This window comes from Salarias fasciatus, chromosome 3 (genome assembly GCF_902148845.1).
Source record: "Salarias fasciatus chromosome 3, fSalaFa1.1, whole genome shotgun sequence".
Lineage (NCBI taxonomy): Eukaryota > Metazoa > Chordata > Actinopteri > Blenniiformes > Blenniidae > Salarias > Salarias fasciatus.
In genome coordinates, this window is record NC_043747.1 from 22,788,459 (window position 1) to 22,814,158 (window position 25,700).

At 45.8% G+C, this 25,700-nt stretch overlaps 2 protein-coding genes across 8 annotated transcripts in view; both read right to left on the reverse strand.

Annotated features, from left to right (window-relative positions):
- LOC115385941 (NACHT, LRR and PYD domains-containing protein 12-like) overlaps window positions 1-3,577 on the reverse strand; it is a 199,453-nt gene extending 195,876 nt beyond the window's left edge. For 5 of the 6 annotated variants that reach the window (XM_030088053.1, XM_030088052.1, XM_030088051.1 and 2 more), the window contains exon 1: window positions 3,368-3,577. The gene's annotated coding sequence lies outside the window, so the exon portion shown is untranslated. Of the gene's footprint in view, window positions 1-5; window positions 630-3,367 lie in introns of those variants that run through there. The other variant, XM_030088046.1, reaches the window with a different exon arrangement.
- A 1,989-nt stretch (window positions 3,578-5,566) lies between these two features.
- The window catches only part of LOC115385939 (NACHT, LRR and PYD domains-containing protein 12-like), a 226,843-nt gene continuing 206,709 nt past the window's right edge, over window positions 5,567-25,700 (reverse strand). For both annotated transcript variants that reach the window (XM_030088044.1, XM_030088045.1), the window contains 9 exons: window positions 22,853-23,026; window positions 22,321-22,503; window positions 15,836-16,009; window positions 14,660-14,842; window positions 10,774-10,956; window positions 8,981-9,154; window positions 6,088-6,282; window positions 6,002-6,013; window positions 5,567-5,796 (listed from right to left, as the gene is read on the reverse strand). In XM_030088044.1, the coding sequence (XP_029943904.1) occupies window positions 5,721-5,796; window positions 6,002-6,013; window positions 6,088-6,282; window positions 8,981-9,154; window positions 10,774-10,956; window positions 14,660-14,842; window positions 15,836-16,009; window positions 22,321-22,503; window positions 22,853-23,026 (1,354 nt within the window). In that variant the 3' untranslated portion in view covers window positions 5,567-5,720. The remainder of the gene's footprint in view (window positions 5,797-6,001; window positions 6,014-6,087; window positions 6,283-8,980; window positions 9,155-10,773; window positions 10,957-14,659; window positions 14,843-15,835; window positions 16,010-22,320; window positions 22,504-22,852; window positions 23,027-25,700) is intronic.

Consider the following 25,700-nt stretch of genomic DNA (forward strand, 5'->3'; position numbering starts at 1 on the left):
CTCACCCAGAAGGCTTTCTGATCCAAACAGTGCTTCTGGAGAAATTTAGATCCAAAATCAAGCGGCGGACATCTGTATACAGCTAGCAGACGGGGCATTGATAACGCCGCTCCTAAAATGGCTTTAATCGTCCAAAAACTCATTAGTTTTATTAATATTTCATCATGGTCCGAACTTATCCTTTAAGGCTAACGTCAAGTGGTAAGGATGTGTTTTTAGAGAGAAGAAGAGCAAGAGAGAGTGCGAGGAAGTCAGAGCCAAGGAGAAGGAGCTGAAACAGGCTTGGATCTCTCCCCCTGCTGGGACTGGCCTTGAAGGTCCAACTCACTCTAAGAGAGGAGAGAAGAGTGAGAAGGTGCTTTTTATTTGTTTTGTTCCTAGTGTTTGTTAAGATTGGTCTGTTTTGTTGTGATGAGTTTTAGGTCGTGATTTTGAGCCTCAACCTCCAGCAGCGCCACAAAGAAGTTGTCCAGGGAGGCCTGAAGCAGCCCTAACTGTAAGCCGAGCCTTGAAAGCAGAGACTGTGTCAGCCTCCCTAACAGAAACTGGGAGCTGGTTCCACATGGCAGGAGCCTGATAGCTGAAAGCTCTGCCTCCTATTCTACTTTTAGAGATCCCAGGAACCTCCAGCAGACCAGCATTCTGAGAACAACTATGGGACTAACAACTCTAAGGCTACGTTCACACTGCAGGCTGAAGTGACCCAAATCCGATTTTTTTGCCCCTATGCGACCTGTATCTGATCTTTTCATGACAGTCTGAACGACGCAGATCCGATTTTTTCAAATGCGACCCAGGCCACTTGGATATGTGGTCCTAAATCCGATACGTATCGGATCTTTTGCCATGCGACTTCAGTCTGAACGGCCAGGTCGCATTTATCCGACCTGCACGTCACGATGTGGGGCGCTGAAGACGTGCGTCTTACCGTGAGTGTTAAAAAAGGCGCTCGCAGACGCACATTAAGGGAGTTCTTGTCATCCGAAAAATATTATTGAACTCCGTATCATTAAAGCCTCTCATCACTGTCCCCCCACTCCTGGCTGCGTTTCTCTGTTGCTGCCGCTGCCCCACAAAACGCCATGGCCAAAAACTTGGCTCTCTTCCTTCTCATTCGCTAAATTCTGCAGCGCCAGGACAATGGGGAGGAAAAATAATAATAATATCCATACGCGCGCTCTCCCTCTCTCCCAATCTCTCTCCCTCTCTCTCTCTCTCTCTCTCTCTCTCTCTCTCTCTCTCTCTCTCTCTCTCTCTCTCTCTCTCTCCCCCTGTCTCTCTCTCTCTCACACACACACACAGAAGGAGCTCGGCGCGGCTGATTAGAAGCGCAGCACTGAAATGATTGCTCACTATTCAATTGTGAGAATACGTGTTTGATCAGTTCTTAAATAAATCATCGACGCTTGAAAAGCTGCAGATTCTGTATGTTGTTTGTGAGTTCAGCAAACACTGAAGCGCGCTGCTGCGTGACGTCGTTATGTCCTCTTCTGCGCATGCGGGACACTTTTCGGTGGTATTCCGTTCAGACGGGAGATCACATACAAGTCGCATTTTATTGTAAATGTGAACGAACTCGCAAAAAAATCGGATTTCACAGAAAAATCCGAATTGAGCATTAAGCCCTGCAGTGTGAACGTAGCCTAAGATATGATGGGGACTGGTTGTTCTGATCTTGATAGGTAAAGAGAAGGATTTTAAATTCTTCTCTAGATTTAACAGGAAGCCAGTGAAGAGAAGCTAAGATTGGGCTGCTGTGATTTCTCCTGTCAGAACTCTTGCTGCAGCATTTTGAATCAGTTGAAGACTTTTTAGGCAGTTGTTGGAGCCCCCAGAAATGCATGCATTAATTTCTCAGCATCGTTTTGAGTCAGCATGTTTCTGATTTTAGAAATATTACACAGGCGAAAGAAGGATGTCCTGCAGACCTGTTTAATGTGAGAGTTAAAGGATAAGTCCTGGTCGAAGGTCACTCCCAGGTTCCTCACAGTGTTCCTGGAGGTTAGAGTGACACCATCCAGAGTCACTGTTTGTTTAGATCATTTTCCTCTCAGATGTTTTGGGCCAAATAAAATAACTTCTGTTTTATCTGAACTTAGGAGGAGAAAATTATGACCCATCCAGATTTTAATGTCATTAAGACAAGCTTCTAATTTGACAAGTAGATTGGTGTCATCTGGTTTCAGGGATAAGTAGATCTGTGTATCATCTGCATAACAGTGGAAGTTAATGGAGTGTTTCCTGATGATGTTCCCTACAGGAAGCATGTATAATGTGAAGAGTATAGGTCCTAAAACAGAACCCTGTGGAACTCCATGTTTAACTTTGACCTGGGCTGAAGAGTCATTGTTGACATTGACAAGGTGGAACCTGTCTGCTAAGATTGATTGAAACCATTTCAATGCTGAACCTTTAATCCCAACAATCTTCTCTCGTCTCTGCAGTAGGATGTCATGATCAACAGTGTCAAATGCAGCACTGAGAGACACACATCTTTGTATTCGATTTCAATAATCTTCATAATTCCTATCAATATTTTATTGAAAAATACAGCATTTTAGATCAGTAACTCCCAGAGTCTTTGACCTATCCATATAAGCATTAATAAAGCATTCATTAAGTTACTTTGCTTTTCATTGGTGTTTTAGTTGTATTATATTTATATGCAGTAGTATTAATATGTATTCGATTAAATAACATCAACAATTGAGATCTCATCCTCAAGAACATGACTTTTATTTTGAAATCTTTGGCTTCACTTTTACCTTAATGCATAGATTATGGGTGCACCACGAAACATCATGCAACTGGCTTCACTGTGTTTTCCACAGCGTTGGCTGGCTTGACCGCAGTTTGACTAACTGACTGCTCCAGCCCAAACAAGGGGGAAGGGTTGGAAGAAGAAATAAACTTTGTTGTACTTTTAAACATATTACGGCTGTTTTTCCCTCACCTTTTGTCTCCCACCTAATTTCTCCTCTACAGTGTCCATTACAGTAACATGAAGTGTTTATCTCAGTACTGGGTGGGGTTCATGCAGGCAGGAAGAAGCCCAAGATTAAGGAAGCAAAAAACTTTGAAAATCTTTACAGAAATAACAAAATCAATCCCAAACACTGAATAAAAAAAGAACAAAACCACTTTCAATTATTATTAGAATTTCAGTTTTTTACTTTCACTTTCATCATGAGTCACTATTTCTCCGTTAGAAAATATAAAGCACAAACATGGAAATTCAGAGCAAATATTCAACATAAAGCATGGAATTAATCCGATCTGAGGAGTTTTTGGATTGAAGTGACTCTAATTTTGTTGGTCAAACAAACTCTGGTGACGCAGGAAGTTGCTGAGGCTCATTAAAACTCACTTTTTCCTCACGAACAGTCAGGATGGAGCAGAGATCCCTGGAGACACAGACGGAGTTTCATCCGGATATCTGGAGTGAGAATCGTGGTTTTATCGCAAAAATATCAGTAAAAAGACTTGTAACAGTAAAAGAGCAATACACTGGTCCCCTGCGGAAGACCACCGGGAGGTTGTTTATCTTAAGACACAGTTCTCCAGCAGCTCCACAAACACAGCGGGTTGCCAGGTCTGACTCTAAATCAGCCCACAATTCAAAATACACACAAACAAACGATGTTTAATGTCCAGCAGTGCTGCTCCAAACACAGTGAACAATAATGTTAAAAACACCATGATTATTCAGTGAGCCATCATTTAACCCTTTGTAGTGCCTTCAGCAAGAGTTTGGATGTGAAACTGACCAAAGTTTAAATGAATTTCAAACTTATACATTTAAAAAAATCTTTAAAAAGGCTAAAATTCTTGCCTCATGTCTTTGTAAAGCCTTTACAGTCTTGTTGTCTAACCCAAATCACTGCACTGTATTAATGTCATGCAAAAAATGTGTTTCCATCAGAAATTTGACGCCTTCTTTGCTTATAACAGTTATTCTGTAATTCTTACGTTTTTTTTTTTTTTTTTATTTAATAGGACTTAAAAAAAGCTGGAAGTGTGAAGATCACTTGTACCATATGATCAAAAACAACCCCTGACCTTGAGAAGACAGCACTCATAGACACTGAAAATTATTTGACAGAAGCACAAAAAAATCTCTTTATGTACGAAACACAACATGGATATAAGTTCCAGTAAAGTTTATTTCAAGAAGCAGTGACTGTCAACATGACTACCGTCACTAAAAAACACAATAGCAAGAAAAACCTTCTCACTCATTCAAGTAAGTCTCCACATGACTTCCAACAGATCAACACAGTGGTCACAGGTCCAGCTGCAGGCCAGATGTGACGCCTGTCTGTAGTGCCTGCTCCATGTTGTGACCTGAGTCTTTATTGACGTTTTTATTGTGTTACGAAGCAGAAAAATTTGTGTGTGGTTTATAAAGGACACAAATACAAATAATATCAAGACAGTACGCTGACAGAAAAAGACATAATAAAATGCTAATTTTATGATGTATGAATTTAAATGAAATAATTAAATAATAAACATTGAAAATATCTGACCAGAAGTTTGTCAAATTAGTCAAATCCACATTAAATCAACAGCATTGCGGTCATGCAAAGGGTTACCGTATTGGCCCGAATATAAGACGAGTCCGATTATAACACGACCCCTATTTTTCAGAGATCATTTTGTGAAAAAAAAAATGCTGAAGACAGTAAGGTCACTCATAAAACAACTTTTTATTATACAATTATTATAAACTCAAAAACTCACAACTGAGATAACATTTGATGTATGAAAGTATGAGAGTGAATGGTTGGTGGTGGTCAGAGGGGCCGATGGCGCAGATTGGCAGCCTCGCTTCCGTCAGTCTGCCCCTAGCTCACCACCACCCAGTATGGAGAGAATGAATAATGCAATGCAATGTAAAGCGTCTTTGAGTGTCCTGAAAAGCGCTATATAAAACCAATGCATTATTATTATTATTTCACGAGATATAAAATGAAAAAATATATATTCTTTCTCAAAATAAGAAACAATAAGCAACAAACAAGAAGCCTCAAGGGGTCAAAACTGCATAAATGATGTAAATAACTTTCCAGTGCCTTCAGCTGAATCAGGCTCTGGTGGTGGGCATTCCGTCTTTCCGTTTTTCAGTGATGTATTCACTCTCCCTTCTATCAGTCTCTCTGAAGCGTCGCTCTTGGGACCACGGAAAGCTTTTCTCATAGCGTTAGCATCTGAAGGCGTTTTTTTTCTGTGCTCTCCAATATCAGACGAGGCACTCTGCTGCACCAGATCTCCTGGCGGCTTGGCAGTAGTTTGATGACTCTGCTGCGTTGATCACCATCAGTTTAAAGTTGGTATCATAACTTCGCCTCTGTTGTTTGCTCAGTTGTCCAGATGATCAGTTTTCATCAGATCATTTGATCTCATTTCATCGCTCCACTCGCTCTCTGGTCAGTGATGCTTTGGCTCCATCTAGCGGCGCGGATGCGTATTGACCATCTACCGTAAGTCCACAATTATAACACGACCCCACGTTTGAGGATACGATCTCTGGAAAAAAACATTGTCTTATATTCGGGCTAATACGGTACTTCTAGCTTATTCTAAACAATTTAATATAAACAAAATTATCCAAACCCATCAATTATTTTTTTTCCTTTTTTTTTTTCCTTTTAGCGACCCAAAGTCTCAACAATGATTCTGAGTCACATCCAGAGTGTTTCTGGTTCGATGCTGGACTCTCACAGCTCTTCACTCTGCAGATCTTCTGCTGGTTTCTCTGCTAGATGAAACTCTGCTCTCAGTAGATCTTCAGGATCTACTCCTGGTAGTCCCTCCATCTGCAGAGAGATGAGAGGAGATGATCAGAGTCTCTGTGAAGCAGTGAGGACTTCAGTCCTGTTCAGAGCAGCAGTCATGAAGGACCACCCCTGTCAGACCAACACAACAAGCCTGTGGCTCCTCTGATTGGCTGACTGTGTGTCCTCTGCTGTCCAATCCTGAAGCTGCTCAGCGTTCTCCTCTCACAGCCTCACTGAGAGTCAAACACTGGATCTTTGTTCTCACACCGACTGTGTTTAGTCCAAACCTGCTGAAAGCAGCATGGACTCACTCCAACCATCTACTGACCTCAGAGTCTGCAGGCTGCAGTCTGGACTCTGCTGAAGATCAACCAGCTGCTGCACATCTGGAGCCTGCAGCTGGTTGTAACTCAGGTGGAGCTCCTTTAGGTTGGAGGGGTTGGACTTCAGAGCTGAGACCAGAGAAGAACAGCTGATCTCTGACACACTGCAGTCCTCCAACCTGAATAAAGAGAGAAAGCAGCAGAATCAATGAGGAACCAATCAGATGTGTTGATGGAGAAATGAGCAGCTCCACATTACTGAGTCCTGATCAATGAGCTGCTCTGTTGTTGTGGATCTTCATCACACACATCATCCACATGTCAGCACAACATTCACACACCTCCTCATGTCCAGACACTTCAGTAGCATGAAGTATTTTAGTAAAAATTTAAAGTGCTGCAAAAGTAAAAACAAATGTGTCCCTGAGGAAGAGCACAAGAAAAATGAACCACAAACCATCACGATAACTTAAATATCAAGGAAAGTACAGCAGGTTAGATTCAAAATGTGACACTGTTTTACACTGAAATCAAGAATAAGTTGTGACCGACAGCAGGATTTTTTAAAACATTTCTTAGGGACATGGGACAGTCTGAAAAGGACCAGACTGGGGACAGGGGACACGGAAGACAATATACTGCCAGGGGAAGGACAGGATCCTGATATGAAGATTTTATTCACACAAACCAAGATAGGATTTTCCATTCAGTGAGTAATCCTGCTTCACATCTTGCAGACCATAGAGTTCCAATGCTGACAAATGAAATCCTTTCAAACTTTGCACAGCGATTAAATATTATCTAAATGTCAGTATACTAGGTGGATGAAAGACTGATGTACTCTCTGTTGGCAAAATTGGGAGTGATTTTGATGACCGAAACTTTCAAGGAAGTAGAACATCAAAAAAACATTCTCGGAGAAAAAAAATTCCAAAAAGAGTCAAGCAATCAATTTCTTCTGCTGATGGAGAATTGAAGGGATTCCCAGAATTCCGATTCTGTGTCCACTGAGAAGTGATTTTTCATGAGAGACACTTTTTGGAAAGAAACTCTTGTATTCATCTCAAGGTTAGTGGAACATGCTGTTGCTCTAAATGCAAAATTGTGTATTTTTCATGTTCTCCATGAACAGTTCCAACTACATGGAAGGAAAAGGAAGCTGTTGAACATCTGCCTGTTGCAGACAAAACGTATCATCTCTCTAAGATGGAAGGACATACATGGACGCACCCTCAATCAATGGATTAAAGACATGACTTGTTATCTTGCCAAGGAAAATGGACCTACCTGGCTAAAGGAAAAATTGAGGACTTCTGTCGGATTTGGACACCCTTTTTACAATTTATAACGGACTTATCTGTACAGAGAATTATGTTCTAACTGATTTACAAATAAAGAATATGACACTGTTGGCTGTTTTTTTTCCCCTTTTTTTCTTGGTGTGTGGGTGAAGGGGTTACGGACTTCTTTGCAGATTGTATAATACGATGTTCTGTTTGTCCAGTGGCCACAAATATGGATTCGGAGTCTATTTTTATTGTGTCACATCCAGACAGAGGGGCTTATCAAATACAATGGAGCAATTTGGCTTGTGACAGGCACAGTCAGAGAGAGTATCAGGGTCAGAGACACAGCTGAAAGTACAGCTGCAGGTACTGTGTGTTTTTGTGACTGCAAACATATTGCTGTTTTTTGTTGTTGAATATGAAAGGAGCTATGGAAGAGCTCAAACAAGACTAAACTCCTGTAAATTTGTAAGTACTTTATGTTCTGTTTTTCAACCTTACAAGTATTTTTGTCACTTGTACTTTTGGAGTGGTGGTGAAATACATGCCTTTAAATGGTCAACATCAGCTATGCCATATATACGAGGGTGTACCCAAAAAAAACCGGAATTTGATTATAACTTTTTATTTATGATATTTCAAAATAAAACACCACCGTCGCCTTCAAAATAATCCCCATCTGCATTAATGCAGCGCTCCAGCCGCGTCTCCCACTTCACCAATGCGTCGTCAGACCCGCGCGTAAAAGTGCCATTTTTTGCCGGCTGCGATTTTTCTGTCACCTCCTCCACATCTGCAAACCGCTGTCCCTTCAGCTCTTTCTTCAGCTTGGGGAACAAGAAAAAGTCACTCGAGGCTACATCTGGCGAATAAGGCGGATGGGAGAGGAGATTCATCTTATTCTTCACCAGAAACTGCGTGACGCGCAGCGCCGTGTCCGCTGGCGCACTGTCGTGGTGGATCAACCGGGCTCCACTCCGCCACTCCGCGGGCCGCTTCCTCCTCACGGAGCCGTCTGAGGACTTCCATGTAGTAGTCCTGGTTTACAGTCTGACCTGGAGGGACAAACTTGCTGTGGACGAGACCCTGGACAGCGGAAAAGCAGCTCAGCATTTTTTTTACGGCTGAGCGCACCTGACGCGCGGACATCTGGCCCTTTTTAAACCACCCGAACCACTCATGGACCTGATTCTTTGCCAGAGCATCATCCTTGTAGGCTTGCTGCAACAAGGTGAGTGTTTCTGCTGCTGTTTTTTCCCAGCAGAAAGCAGAATTTAATGTTTACGCGCTGCTCTGGCTTCCCCGTCAATGTCGCCATTTTGGAAAAAATCGCAGACCGCCTCTGCACTCTGTTGCTATAAATAGCTCCTGACAGGCGTCAGTGTAACTCTCGGAGCTCAAATTTTTCACAGATGTGCATGAGGCTTACCTGCAGCACATCTGACGGCCAGAAGTCGGAACTCATTATTATTATTGTTTTCTGACCAAATTCCGTTTATTTTTGGGTACCCCCTCGTATGTGATGTTTCCCAGATGGACCCTGTCACACTGACAAACATGTCTACTTCAATAACAGTAACAGTCAACCGACCTCAGAGACTGCAGACGACAGAGTGGACTCTCCAGAAAACCACACAGCTGCTCAACTGCTGAATCTTGCAGCTGGTTCCCACTCAGGTCCAGATGTTCCAGGAGGGAGGGGTTGGACTTTAGAGCTGAGATAACAGAAGAACAGCTGATCTCTGACAACCTGCAGTCCTTCAACCTGAATGAAAAGAGAAAGAAGTGAGATTAGAGGACAAAGTTTAATGTTGAATTCAATGAGAGCTGAAGAAGGTTCACACTTGAAGAGTTTAGAAATGTAAAGTCCAAACAGCTGAAGTCAACAGTTGGAGAAGCGCTCCTTTCAGATACACCTCAGATCTCCAGCTAAAACAGCAGCTATACACCAAGGACTTCTCTCTTTTTCATGGACACACATGAACTGAGTTCAACAACAAACACCACAAAACAAAGCAGAGTTTACTCTGACTGGACAACTCTTCCAGTCAGGAAACCATCAGAGCCCATATAGTGAATCTATGACAATCTGCTGATGCATGCTGTACATACAGACATTGTCATGCCCACTCCTCTGTTACGAGGGAGTGGGTCTGCCTTGCTGCTCTCTCTCTCTCTCTCTCTCTCTCTCTCCCCTCTCCTGTCGGTGAGCAGGTTGTGTGGGCGGCTCATCAGTGTATTGGCGTCACCTGTCCGGGGAGTGGCCTCATCTGTTACACCTGTGATGCTGCCTACTGAGGCTGGCTGCAGTCCACTCTCCGATGAGGGAGCGTTGTTCCACCTCAGTCAGTTTTTCTGTCTGTGAGTTTTCCAAGCCTGGGTTGGACGCTGTGCCTTGACCTCGTACCTTCTCGGTTGCAGCCTGGACCGCCTCGTTTTACCCCCTCGCCTGCCACCTGCTCACCAGGCCTCCAGAACCTCAGACCCGTCCACGCCTGCCGGTGGCACAGCCGCCACCTCAGACCCGTTCTCGCCTGCCGGTGGCACAGCCACTGCCTCAGACTCGGGCCTTGGACCAGGCCAAGTCAATAAACCCTTTGAACCCAGTCCACCGGTGTCAGTTTGCCTATCTGCGTCTGAGCCTCTGTTTCACCTGCCGGAACAGACATGGGGCACTCCCTTCAGTGATTGCGCCCTGGGTGCTTGCCAACATTGTCCATAACAAACCGCCCCTGATGTTACTGATATTAATTGGGGCTACACACACAGGGTTCAGCATGTATTCATACCACCAAGAACATTATGTGTTTGCTGTGTATAAGAACTGTCAACATACTTAGCAGATGACACATTCTATTTGTCTTTGTCTTTATTGTTATGTTTACTGGTGAACTAATCTAAAAGTAATCTGGTAACTTGTACTGGATTATATTTTTAAAGTAACCCTCCCAAACCTGGTTACTACATATATGTACTTTTGAACACCAAACAGAAGCAGAGCCCAGTGGAGGACATGTCAACAGCCAAGGCTACTTGACATACAGCAAACAAGTCAAGAGTTTGTCGGGTTTGTGACAGTTTGGAGCTCCAGCTGGGAGATCATCTCCTGATCCAGGAGACATCAGCTTGATTTAAAAGCCGAAGGTCAACATGAAGCATGTCAGAGATTCACAGTCAATGATCCACTGCAGCACCTTTTTTTTCTAGCAAGCTTTGAAATGTGGAGCTGCACACGGCTCTGCCACAGTCACAGGACTAAAGACTAGAGAAGAAGGCTTGGTTTCTCATGGAGATCCTCAGTGGGGATCACTCTCAGATCAACCTGATGTCTGCACTCTGTGTCAACACAACTTTACTGAAACAAACTCAAATATGGAGTCTGACCTCAGAGTCTGCAGACCACAGAGTGGACTCTCCAGAAAACCACACAGCTGCTCAACTCCGGCATCCCGCAGATGGTTCGTACTCAGGTCCAGATGCTTCAGGTATTTCAGGAGGGAGGGGTTGGACTTCAGAGTGGAGACCACAGAAGAACAGCTGGCCACTGACAACCTGCAGCCCTCCAAGCTAAATAAAAAGAGAAAAAGTGAGATTAGAGGACAAAGTGTGATGCTGAAGTCATTGAGAGAAAGAAGGTTTATAATGGAGTTTGAAGATGTAAAGTTGAAACAGATGAAGCCAGCAGGAGGAGAAGAGCTCTTTTCACGGACGCATTTCAGATCTACAGCTAACACAGCGGCTACCAAGAAAATGTTTTTTTCTTGAACACACATGAGTTGAGTTTAACAGCAAAGACCAGGATGCAAATAAAAGTTTACACTGACTACACCACTCTTGATTCAACCGACTTTGTTTCTTGATGAGACCTAATGGAATAAATTCCGAACACACACACACACACACACACACACACACACACACACACACACACACACACACACACACACACACTTTTTGGATATATTTTTGTGGAAGTACAAAAGCTTTTTTATTTTTGATATTGTTTTGAACAATCTCTTCTACACAGAACTTCAAATCCCTCCATGATCTTGTCCTGTAGGTCATGACTCAGACCTCATGACCACTGTAGACTGACAGGTGAATCAATAACTTCACCTTTCAGTTCAGGTCCCTCTTGAGCACAACGGAGCAATACCACGACCGCATCACTGCAAATTCTGAACGGAGCCGCCTGTCAGTCTCATGCTCCATCCTCCCCCCACTCGTGAACAAGACCCCTTTATGAGTGAACTCCTCCACTTGGTGCAGGCTCTCTCCACCTGGAGCAGGCAGACCACCTTCGTCTGGTCAAGGACGATGGCCTTGGATTTAGAGGTGCTCATCCTCATCCCCATAACTTCACACTTGGCTGCAAACCACCCCAGTGCATGCTGTAGGTCCAGGTTTGATGAAGCCAACAGGACAACATCATCTGCAGAGATGAAATCGTGTGGTCCCTGAACCAGACCTCTTCCAGCCCCTGGGTGGACCTATAAGTTATGCCCATAAATATTATGAACAGAACTGGTGACCAAGGGCAGCTCTGCCGGATTCCAACATGCACCGGGACCAGAGCTAACATATTGCCGTCAATGCGGACCAGACTCCGACTCCAGTCATACAGAGACCGGAAGGCTCCTGGCAAAGGGCTCCAGACTCAACAATCCCAAAGCACCACTGACAATATACCATGAGAGACACGGTCAAATGCCTTCTCCAAATCTACAAAACACATGTGAACTGGTTGGGCGAACTCACACAAACCCTCCGGCACCCGATGGAAAGTGTGGAGCTGGCCCAGTATTTCAAAACCAGGACAAAAAACATATTGTTCCTCTTGGATCTGTGGTTCAACTATTGGTTGAATCCTCCTCTCCAGTATCCTGGAATAGATTTTCCCAGGAAGGCTAAGGAGTGTGATTCCCCCTATAGTTGGAGCACACCCTCCGGTCCCACTTTTTAAAACAGGGAACCACCACCCTGGTCTGATAATCCAGAGGCATTGTCCCTGACAGCCATGAGATGTTACAGAGACGTATTAACCAAGACAGCTCCTGCATATCCAGAGACTTAAGATACTCAGGGCGAATCTCGTCCACCCCCGATGCCTTGCCACAGAGGAGCTTACCGACCTCCTTGGCGACTTCAGCTTGGGTGATGGATGAATCCATCTCTGAGACCTCAGCCTCTGCTTCCTTCACAGAAGACGTGATGACGGGATTGAGGAGATCCTAGAAGCATTCCGTCCACCATCCGATAACATCCCCAGCTGAGGTCAGCAGCTCCCCACCTCCACTGTAGACAGTGTTAGTGGAGACCTTCTTTCCCCTCCTGAGACCGGTTGGCAGAATTTCTTCAACGATGACCGGTAGTTCTCCTCCATGGCCTCCCCAAACTCCTCCCAGCCCCTAGTTTTTGCCTCCACAAGCACTCGGACTGCAGTTTGCTTGGCCTGCCGGTACCTGTCAGCTGCTTCAGGAGTCCCACAAGCCAAAAAGGCTCGATAGGACTCCTTCTTCAACTTGACGGCAGCCCTCACTTCAGGTGTCCACCACTGGGTTTGGGTGCTGTCGTCACAGCAGGCAATGGAAACATTGCGACCACAGCTCTGAGCAGCAGCTTCGACAACGGAGGTGGAGAACATGGTCCACTCGGACTCAATGTCCCCAGCCTCCCTCTGGATCTGGGAGAAGCTCTCCAGGAGGTGGGAGTTGAAAACCGTGCTGACAGAGGGTTCCACCAGACATTACCAACTAATCCTCATGACACATTTGGGTCTGCCAAGTCTGTTCAGTTTCCTCCTCCGTCAGCGAATTCAACTCACCACCAGGTGGTGATCGGTCGACAGCTCTGCTCCTCTCTTCACCCGAGTGTCCAAGACATGCGGTCAGAGGTCGGATAACACAACAAAGTCGATCATCAATCTCCAACCTAGGGTGCCCTGGTGCCACATGCACTTATGGACACCCCTGTGCTCGAAAGTGCTGTTCGTTATGGACAAGCTGTGGCACAGAAGTCCAACAACAGAAAACCTCTTGGAGACAAATCAAGAAGGTCATGTGCCTCAATCACTCCCCACCAGGTCTCACTGTGGCTTCCCAAGTGGACGTTGAAGTCTTTCAGTAGAACAATGAAGTCCACAGTTGGAGCACTGTCGAGCATCGCTCCCAGGGACTCTAAGAAGATCGGGTATATGCTACACTGTTGTTTGGCCCATACGCCCAAACAACAGTAAGGCATTTCTGTCCGACCCGAAGGCACAGGGACCTGACCCTCTAGTTCGGTGGGGCGAACTCCAACACATGACATCTGACCTGTGGAGCTATAAGCAAACTCACACCAGGCTGCCGCCTCTTACCATAGGTAATGCCAATGGAGTGGAGAGCCCAGCCTCTCTTGAGAGGTTGGGTTCCAAAGGCCAGGCTGTGTGTGGAGGTGAGCCCAATAATATCTTGTCGGTACTTCTCAACCTCCCACACAAGTTCAGGCTCCTTCCCGCCAACGAGGTGACATTCCAGGTACCAACTTCTGTTGGAATTATGAATTTATTCATGCGTTATGATTTTATGATAATGTGATTCTAGAATGTTGACATTTTATTGTGCAAAAGGAGTGACAGATGCACCAGAGTCAAATTCATTGTTTCCTGTGCAAATTTCAAAAATAAAAGAGAATATGATTCAAACTTTAAATGTTAATCATATTTAGATGAGACTGATCAGACTGACCGTTGTTGTCAGATCATTCTTCTAAAGAAGGCTGAATCCCTGAGGAACTGAAAGAAGAACTGTGGTTATTCTACTCAGTTACTGGATCGTTGTTTTTTTGGGCAGCTGAATTGATGTGAACACCAAACAGAGGCAGAGCCCAGTGGAGAACATATCAACAGCCAATGTAACTTGACATAAAGACAAGTCAAGAGTTTGTCGGGTTTGTGACAGTTTGGAGCTCCAGCTGGAAGATCAGTGACAGCTTGATCCAAGAGAGATCAGCTTGATTTAAAAGCTGAAGGTCAACATGGAGTGTGTCAGAGGTTCACAGTCAATGATCCACTGCAGCACCTTTCTTCTTCTCGCAAGCTTTGAAATAAGGAGCTGCACACGGCTCTGCCACAGTCACAGGACTAAAGCACAGAGAAGAAGTCTCAGTTTCTCCTGGAGATCCTCAGTGTGGATCACTCTCAGATCAGTCTGATGTCTGATGTCTGATGTCTGCCCTTTAGTGTCAACACAACTTTCACTGAAACACAAACTCAAACATGGAGTCTGACCTCAGAGTCTGCAGACCACAGAGTGGACTCTCCAGAAAACCACACAGCTGCTCAACTGCTGAATCCTGCAGAGGGTTCCTACTCAGGTCCAGATGTTTCAGATGTTTCTGGAGGGAGGGGTTGGACTTCAGAGCTGAGGCCACAGATGAACAGCTGATCTTTGACAAATTGCAGTCTTTCAATCTGAATGAAGAGAGAAAGAAGTGAGATTAGATGACAAAGTTTAATGTTGAAAACATTGAGAGCTGAAGGAGTTTCAGACTGAAGAGTTTAGAAATGTAAAGCCCACACAGCTGAAGCAACGGGAGAAGAAGAGCTCTTTTAAGACACATCTCAGATCTCCAGCTGACACAGCAACTACACACAAACCAAACTTCTTTTCTTTTTCATGGACACACATGAGCTGAGTTTAACAAAAAACACCAGTAAACAGAGCAAAGTTTACTCTGACTGTACAACTCTTACTTTAACCTGTTCTATTAGCTAATGAGACCTGATGGAATGAATTCATTACACACACACACACACACACACACACACACACACACACACACACACCAAGTACATTTTGTTTATATTAATGTAGAGCAATAAAAAAATAGTATCTAATTCAACCTATTTTATACAGAGTTACAAATCATTCTACTTCTGTTGACTGAATTTTTTCCATTCATTCTTCTAAAGAAGGGTGAAGCCCCGAGGAACTGAAAGAAGAACTACGGTTATTCCTCTCAGTCACTGGATCTTTGTTCTTTTGGATAGCTGAACTGATGTGAACACCAAACAAGCAGAGGCCAGTGGAGGACATGGCAACAACCAAGGCTACTTGACATAAAGCTAACAAGTCAAAAGTCGGTGAATGTTTGGAGCTCCAGCTGGGAGATCAGTGACAGCTTGATCCAGGAGACATCAGCTGGCTTTGAAAGCTGAAGGTCAACATGGAGCATGTCAGAGGTTCACAGTCAATGATCCACTGCAGCACCTTTCTTTTTCTAGCAAGCTTTGAAATGTGGAGCTGCACACGGCTCTGCCACAGTCACAGGACTAAAGACCAGAGAAGAAGTCTCAGTTTCTCATGGAGATCCTCAGTGTGGATCGCTCTCAGATCAGCCTAATGTCTGCCCTTTAGTGTCAACACAACTTTCACTGAAACCAAACTCAAACATGGAGTCTGACCTCAGAGTCTGCAGACTGCAGAGTGGACTCTGCAGAAAACCACACAGCAGCTCAACTCCTGAATCCTGCAGCTGGTTCCTACTCAGGTCCAGATGTTTCAGGAGGGAGGGGTTGGACTTCAGAGCTGAGGCTACAGAAGAACAGCTGATCTCCAGCAACCTGCAGTTAAATAACCTGAATAAAGAGAGAAAGAAGTGAGATTAGATGACAAAGTTTAATGTTGAAGTCATTGAGAGCTAAAGCAGGTTCAGACAGGAAGAGTTCAGCAATGTAAAGTTCTAACAGCTGAAGCCAACAGGAGGAGAAGAGTTCTGTTCAGACACATCTCAGATCTCCAGCTCACACAGCAGCTACAAACCGAGGACTTCTTCTCTTTTTCATGGACACATATGAGCTGAGTTTAACAACAAATAGAAGGAAAAAATGTATAGTTTACTTTGTACAACTCTTGCCTCAACCTGTTCTATTAGCTGATGAGACCTCATGGAATGAATTCATTTTACACACACAGACAGACACAGAAGATGAGTTGGCACCGCTGTGGCATCTCCTCTGGGTGGGGGATTTGTTTATTCATCTCCCGGCAGATGGTAAGTTTGCTGAGCTTCTTATTTTAGTGCTGGACTGAGTGTTGGGTGGGCAGCGCCTCACTCTCCCGCAGTTTTCACATGTGCCGACCGTGGCTGTAAGTGACACGGTTGTTGTTAGCTTAGCCGCTGTGGTGGAGACGCCACTCGCGCCCAGTGTTGCCAGGTGGGAAATGTAGGATTATCGTACCAAAGACATAAAATTAGTGTATTTTGAGGAAAATTATCGTACACCCGTCATAATTAAACTAAACAAGTCTATTGATGTCTATAGTCACTCTAGTAGCCTTTCTCCAGTCAGTCTCACTCTGGCCTGAGCTGAGTCTATTAGCAGGCCTATGAACGTGATTTTCTGACAAGGAAGAAAAACAATCATTTCTAGGTTCAAATTGAAGCCTAGATTCAACAGGTGTGCCGTGAGTTGCCTTGTGTGATCTGCTGCCTCCTGGCGGGAGGATGCCGCAATGAGCTAATCGTCGATGTATGTGGCGACGCGGAGACCCCGCCCCCTCAGGGGTCCCACCGCCGCCTCCGTACATTTCACAAACACTCTCGGGCTCAATGACAGACCAAACGGGAGGAATAGATATCCGTAACTTGTCCCCTGAAATGCGAACCGAAGATATTTTCGGTGTGGTGGGTATATTGGGATGTGAAAATAAGCGTCCTTCAAGGTCGATTGAGGTGAACCAATCGCCTGGTCGCAGAAAACGCAGCAGGGAGGCGTGCGTTAACATCCTGAATTTGTATTTCCTGAGGTGACTGTTTAGATCTCTGAGATCTAAAATTGCACGTTTGCCGCCACCTCCCTTCTTGGGAACCAGGAAATATCTTGAATAAAACCCACTCTGGCGGTGTTCGGGAGAAATAATTCTTATAGCTCTTTTCTCTAACAGAGAAGAAATCTCTTCCTGCAGAAAACGAGCGGTGTTGCCATGAGCTTGTGACTGAATTACTCCCCTGAACTGCGGAGGTGTTACAGCAAACTGGAGCCAGTATCCCCTGCTCAGTGTCCTGATAACCCACTCCGAGTTTGTGCACTCTGACCAGCCTGCTATCTGCAGTGACAGCGGGCTGACAGGCCAATCTGTCATGCATGGAGTACCGGCGCCCTCAAGCAGCACCGCCGCGCGGAGCTGCTTGTTCGGTACTGCGCATGCGCGAGCCGAGACTTGCGTCACAGGCTCGTCTGTGCCGGAGAGAGGAATCACTCCCTCCGGGACATGACAAATTTTGTTTTTCAACAAAGTTTTTGTTTTCTTTTTCATTTTTTGTAACTGCGCCCTCGGCAACGTGCCTGGATGCGACAGTGGAAACAAGTTTAATGCTGTACAACAATGAGAAGCGCTTGTGAGACGTATTTGTGGACCGCTGGGGGATTCCACCTGCTGGATGCTGTCTCCGCTTCTCTTTATGGGGCGCTGAGCCGGGTCGAACATTCCGACATCCAGACGCCGAACGGAACCAAGCTTTGTGAACCTGCTCGCGGGGCCTGGGGTGCAGACTGAGGTTTGGGCACCCTGGGGATCTTGAAAGCGGGTGGTGGTGGCCGAGCCGCTGCCTTGGCATAGGATTGGCGGGGAGCTGGAGGCTTGGAGGACGGCGCCCTCCTCGGCAAACGCAGCTTCAGGGCTTAATCCTCCCGCTTTTTCTGCTCACACCTCTTCTGCATGGAGGCTACTGCCGAGCCGAAGAGACCCTGGGGTGAAATAGGAGCATCGAGGAGATCCTCCTTCGCCTTCGTCATCAGGGTGGTGAGGTTTAGCCAGCGTGCCCTCTCCTGCAGAACCATCAGCCCCATCGCTCTGCCCTGTGCCTGGATCGCCACCTTCTGCAGGTGGAGGCAGTGGTCGGTGATGATGCACATCTCCTCCCACAGTGTCGGGTCTGGCTTGGCCGTCATCTCCTCCTCCAGCTCCGCTTGATCAGCCATCAGGAGGGAGGTTGCGTTGACAGCCCGGGCTGTCAGTGCTGCCGCTCCGTACGCCTTCGCCGTGAGGCTGGACTGGAAGCGGTCTGCACTGTTTGGGAGTGTGCACCCCGGGGAGGACAGTGATGTTTTCGGGTGGAGATGAGCCGCCACCACGGGCTACACCGGAGGGATGTTACGGAGACCGTGACTTTCCATTCCCTCGCAGTCGAGCACGGAGCTGCCTGCCACGGGGTGTTTCTCCCTGTACGGCTTGTCGCGCCACGAGACAGTGAGTTCATCCAGCAGCTCTGGAAAAATCAGCAGTAGCTGTTTGACTGATCTTTTCACCTTCGGCAACCTTTTCCCATCAAAACGGGAGCACGTCACCTCAGGCTGCGCCTCAGGCCACTGGATGTGGAGCTTAGCCGCGGCGCGTTTGCACACATCCTGCAGGTCTAAGTCCATCACCGGGGAAGTGGAATCCCCGTCTCCTGCCGGAGCTGTCATTGTGGTTTGGGGTTTTGCAACCCGGACCAACAGAGCCAGTGAGGAATCGTCCTCTTCCTCATCTGTCATGAGGAGATCCGATCCTCTGTCTGAGCCGCTGTCTGCCGCTTCAACGACGTAACCCAGCAGACCTGTTGTGAGGTTGGAGTCGTCAATGGGCAGCGGATCTATAAAGTCGAGCTGGTCCCCCAGCTGGGTCCAGCCTCAGCTTCGGGGGCCACCTCCATGAGGTCCGTCGGCTCTTGCCCTGCTGCGGTGGAAGCCATTAACGGGTCGCCACCAGACAAATCCGTTAAACGAGCCAGGCGGCGACGAAGCACTTTGAGGGAGAGGCGAACACAGTGTATGCACTCTTCCCAGGACTCAAAGGCGGCTTGGGCATGTTTCAAGCCGAGACACACGAAACACATCGGGTGAGTGTCCCAGCTCTATATTTTATTACCGCAGGGGCAGGCTTGCGCCTTTGGTTTAGCCTCGGCCTCCATGGCGGCTACGGCGTTAGCCATGCTCACCTGCAGCTGCAAAGCTGTGAAGCGGGCTATGCTGCACCGGCTAACACTAACCTGGCTAGGCTAGTGGGTAGCCGGAGCAAGCTGGAAATGTTGCGACTTCCAGGGGCTTATAGCGGGAGTATTGCTACTTTTCGTCAGCGTTAGCTGGTAAATCAATCAATCAATCAATCAATTTATTTTTGTATAGCCCAGTATCACAACAACAGTTGCCTCAGAGGGCTTCAAGATGTTACATTTGTCGGTAAAAGTAAAAACAGTGAATAAGCATAATGGTAATATGTCAATATTTACAGTAACGAGACAGAACGAAGCAACCACCGCCTTCGACCCTCACATCCGGCAAGAAAAAACTCCAAAAACCCAATGGGAAAAGAAGAAATCTTGGGGAGAACCACAGTATGGAGGGATCCCTCTCCCAGGGACGGACAGCTTTGGCAACAGCTAGCATGAGACAATAAGAAGTAAAGCCTAGGACAATGTTGAGGACAGTTCGTTGGACGGTCCAGCACAAGAACCACGGATCCCAGCAGTAGAACCGAAGCCAGTCCACGGGCAGGACCGACAGGGGTGTCCTCCCGGTCCGGACGGAGCTTGTTCATAGGCCTTCGTAATAGTGGAGTCAGCAACTGAAACTGGAGAAGACTCCCCCTCGAAGGGGGGGACAGCAGGTGAAAAGCAATGAACGGACTAAAGGGAATAACATTCAGACATTAGAGGACAGGGCTCAGTGCACCGTACTTCCCACAGCATTCTAGCTCCTGGGGCAGCTTTGTGGATACTTAACTGTTTAAACTAGTATTTAGTTAGTATAGTTTAGTTTAGTTTAATTTAAAGTAAAGCTAATGCCCCTGAGTATTGCTACTCGGGAGTGTTGCCACTCGGTTGCTTTTGTCGTTGAAAATATTGCTATTTTCGCCAGCGGCTCAGACTACTGTTTGGAGACAGGCTAGTCTGACCAGTATCACTCGGCTTCTGTGTCAAGCCGAGAACCCAGCGCCCGGCGACCAAGTCTTTTGCTCGTTCTGTGGACGGTTCAGCTAGGTCCCGGTTAAACAGCTAGTGCAAGTGAGGAGGTACGGAACTTCTGCTCATAGCAAGAAGAGGTTTTAGAATGACGGGAAGCGCAGTGTCAGGACTATTTATAGGGGAAGGGTCTCCACCCTCTCTGACACTGACGTGCTTGACTCCAGCCAATCATGGCTGGCGGAGTGCAATAGGAGCTTCTGATGAGGTCACGCTGTAGGTGTTCCCAATGTGAGACACGGAACGAATGCTATGAAAGAGAACCATTTGTATTTAAATTTGGTTTAACACCATTGACATATACAAATGAGTATAAATACCTTGGCCTGATATTGGATAAACATTTGACCTTTAAACCAGCCATAGGTGTTCTATCTGACTCAGCTGGTAGAGCTGTGGGGTCTTTACTGAACAAAGTTAAGAACTGTAGAGACCAAGGCTTTAAGTCTTTTACCCATCTGTACAGAGCTTGCGTATGTTCTGTCTCAGATTATGCAGCAGGGGTCTGGATTTTTAAAGAACAGACCAACTCTGACATCATTCAATACGGAGCAATTCGCTCTTTTTTGAGAGTTCATAAACACACTCCAATAGCTGCTATGTGTGGAGATATAGGCTGGGAACCATCAAATGTTAGACATAAATGTGAAATGCTTCGTCTTTGGAACAGATTGGTAAATATGTCAGAGGACAGACTGACTAAAAAGATTTTCAACTGGGAAATATCAAAGGTATCTCCTTGGGCCAGCAAGGTGAGATCTTTGTTTTTCAATTGTGATCAGTCATATATATTTCACAATAGATTACGCTGCAATATTAAAGAGTTAAAAGAAATATTCTTCCAAAAATATAAAGAAAAATGGTTTTCAGAAATATGGAATAAGTCCAAATTAAGAACTTATTGCCTTATAAAAAACACATATGACGTTGAAAGATATGTTGAACAAAATCTGTCCAAAACCCAAAGATCTCTCTGCGCCCAGTTACGTGTTGGTACTTTACCTCTGGCCATAGAAACAGGCAAGTTTAGAGGTGAACCTGAGGAACAGAGATTGTGCCTGCTCTGTGACTTAAAACAAACTGAGGATGAGATTCATTTCCTGTTCCATTGTCCTCTCTATGATGAATTCAGGAATGTATTTTTTTGAAAAAATGAGTTTGTCTTGTAATAATTTCTTTTTCTTAAATGATTATGATAAATTGGAAATATGTTTTAGAAAGGGAGTTTTTCATACAGCCAACTTTATTTGTAAAGCTTGGGAAAAGAGAAAAAAATGTGTTGTATATTTGATTGCACACTATGCAATGCTGTATATGTTTAGTGTCCTATAAGCCCATGTGGGCAGGGCACATTGAGTGCATGACACTTTAATAAAATTCATTCATTCATTCGTTCATTCATTCATTCATTCTCAGGTACTGGATCATTGTTCTTTTGGAGAGCTGAATTGATGAAAACACAAAACTGAAGCAGAGCCCAGTGGAGGCCATGTCAACAGCCAAGGTCACTGGATACAAAGCTAACAAGTCAAGACTTTGCAGAGCTGGTGACAGTTTGGAGCTCCAGCTGGGAGATCAATGACAGCTTGTTCCATCAGAGATCAGCCTGCTTTGATATTACCATTATGCTTATTCACTGTTTTTATTTTTACCGACCAATGTAACATCTTGAAGCCCTCTGAGGCAACTGTTGTTGTGATACTGGGCTATTCAAAAATAAATTGATTGATTGATTGATTGATTGATTGATTGATTGAAAGCTGCAGGTCAACATGGAACAGAGGTTCACAGTTAAAGATCCACTGCAGCACCTTTCTTCTTCTTCTGAGAAGTCTCAGTTTCTCATGGAGATCCTCAGTGTGGATCACTCTCAGATCAGCCTTATGTCTGCACTTTAGTGTCAGCACTACTTTCACTGAAACAAACTCAAACATGGAGTCTGACCTCAGAGTCTGCAGACTGCAGAGTGGACTCTCCAGAAAACCACACAGCTGCTCAACTCCTGAATCCAGTTGCTGGTTCCCGCTCAGATCCAGATGCTCCAGATGTTTTAGGAGGGAGGGATTGGACTTCAGAGCTGAGACCACAGAAGAACAGCTGCTCTTTGAAAAACTGCAACATTCCAATCTAAATAAAGAGAGAAAGAAGTGAGACAAGAGGACAAAGTTTAATGTTGAATTAATTCAAGAGGTTCAGACTGGAAGAGTCTGTTTGAACTGAAGCCAACATCTCAGATCTCCAGTTAACACAGCAGCTACACACCAAGGACTTCTCTTTTCCTTGCTCTTTTTCCTTTTCATGGACATACAAGAACTGAGTTTAACAACAAACACTAGGAAACAAAGTACACACACACACACACAACCACACACACACACACACACACACACACACACACACACACACACACACACACACACACACACACACACACACACACACACACACACACACACACTTCAGACAGTGAACTGACCTCAGAGTCTCCAGTTTACAGTTTGGACTCTCCAGTCCAGAACACAGGATCTTCACTGATGAATCATTCAGCCTGTTGTCACTCAGGTCCAGGTGTTTCAGATGGGAGGAGTCAGACTTCAGAGCTGAGGAGATCACTTCACAGTCAGAATCAGAGAGTCCACAGTCAGGAAGTCTGTAATGAGACAGAGAGAAGACAGGAAGTTGCTATGAGACAGGACACTTTGTTGGATTCCTTCTGTTTGACATCAGAGCTTCAGCTCATCTTGTCTGGTTTGACTTTGGGTTCATGTGGACATGAAGGAGAGAACATGGAGTTCCAGGTGTTTTGAACATGCCATTCAAAATGTTGAAGTAAAGGTGGTTGGATGTCCTGGCCCTTGAAAAACAGTTTGTGAACATCTGTCAGAGGTCTGAGTGATTGAACAGCTCTCATAGATATACACTTCACTGAAGGACGAAAAGTGTGTTCAGCTGCTGCTTAATTAAAAAAAAAAAACGGATTGGTTGTCCTGTTTGTATACGCGAGGACGCCAAGTAGTACATTCAAATCGAACATATATCTGCATATATGATATATCTCGCGACACCGGGCTGTCATGGAGGAGAGGCGTAAGCGGACCATGATGAAATATTGGTGAAACTGAGTTTTTGGATGATTAAAGCTGTTTTGCTAGCGGCGCTATACATACCCAATCTGCTAACAGTATATGGATGTGCACCGCTCGATTTTGGATCTAACTTTCTCCCGAAGCACTGTTCAGATCAGAAAAGCATTCTGGGTGAGTATATTGTTGTACTTCATTCCATAAACAACGTGAAAACTGTTTAAACCGAACTTATCCTTTGATTAACCAGATCCTAGGTTTTAAGCAGTTGATGATGAAATGGCTAAGTCCTTACTTGCCGGTAGATGCTGGTGTTCATGCCTTGGTATGTGTGAAAACCATAGTAATAGCATGAAGCATCCACTGAGAAATCACTCAACTCAATTTCTGAGTGGTACACATAATTACCCAGCAGTAATGAAAATATGTTCAATGTAAGCATACCTCAGACAAATACCTCAGGACTACCAATTCAATTCAGCTTTATTTATATTGTGCTGAACACAACACGGTCATTTCAAGGCACTTCCACAGAGAAACCCACCAGTTATCACTACTATTGATGCAACATCAGTGTTTATGCACTGATGTCACATGATTAGCAGATGTTGGCAGAGTTCTCATAGTGCTGTGGCAGACGGTGCACTTATACGCAGTGTGTAAAACCACTAACAACTGCCGTACAGTTGTGCAGAGCTTTCGGACAGATGTCGTACATTACATGGAGACGGCATTTTGTTCTCCACCAATTCGGGCTGATCTTATTCACATCTTGCACTTCACGGATTGTGGGTGAATTGATCTAATAAAAAGGTGTTCCGGCATAAATTCTGTGGATTGCTTGGCACAAATGCGCATGCATGTTTTAAAGCTTTGTAAAAGACCAGGTGAATCATCACTTCTACCTGTGATTTTGAGGAGGAAAGTTCTGGACTGTACAATGAATATCAATCTGGAAGATGCTATTTCTGTCACGGGGGCAGGTGGAAGGACCCACGCGCAGGCAGCCAGGTGGAGTTCAAACTCATTGATTTTCAGGAACAAGAACGCAGGAATACAGGAAAGCAGGAATGCAGGAACGCTGAGCTGACATGCAGGCAAGGACACACAAGAGCATGCAGACAGACCCACAAGGAGCCAACAAGACACCAGGACTTGGAGCAGGACTTAAATAGGGGCAGACACAGGTGTGGCACATTAGGTGGTAACGAGGCAGGAGAACATGAGGGCAGGTGGGCACGGGGCAAGCATCCCAGGCACCACCGCCCAGCAGTCCGGGCAGAGGAGGCGGGCAGAGGGGACGAACGAAAACTGGACACGGACTCTGCAGCAGATGGGAAGATGGGACAGGACACAGACTCTGCAGCAGATGGGAAGACGGGGGACGGAACTGCACCTAGCAGAAACAGGAACGGGGGACGGAACTGCACTCAGCAGAAACAGGAACGGGGGACGGAACTGCACTCAGCAGAAACAGGAACGGGTCCAGAAAATCCTTCCAAAAGCCATCCAGGAGCGGAGAAACAGGGAAACAGTTGCCAGAGAGTCGCCGTCGGGCGCCAGATGGCACGGCCGGAAACGCTGCTGAGGACCGGGACCCTCCCGGAATAGAAGAGAGGTGTCGCAACCGCCATCAACCATGGGCTGGGGGAACCGCAGATCCCGTGTACGAGCTGCGCCAACGGGGGCCAGAGGCTGAAGAACACAGGGACGGGTGGAGCACCGCCACTGACAGGCTGGAGGCTTATGCAGGAAGCACGCAGCTTCACAGGACGAACTCAGTGCCCCCTGGGTCCAGTGGTGGTCGACTCCTTCTGTCTCGGGTGCAGGTGGAAGGACCCACGCGCAGGCAGCCAGGTGGAGTTCAAACTCATTTATTTTCAGGACAGGAATGCCGGAATACAGGAACGCTAAGCTGAGCCGACATGCAGGCAAGGACACAGAAGCACGCAGACAGACCCACAAGGAGCCAACAAGACACCAGGGGAGCAGGACTTAAATAGGGGCAGACATAGGTGTGGCACATTAGGTGGTAACGAGGCAGGAGTACATGAGGGCAGGTGACTTGACAGGAGAACATGAGGGCAGACAAACACAAAACAGGACCTGAGCGCCCCCACATGGCCGCAGGGGCACAGGGCGTGACAATTTCACATCATCAAAGAACCTATGCTGTATATCTACTGATTGACAATGAGGAACAATACATCAATATAGCAGAGAAAAACATTTGTAAGGTGA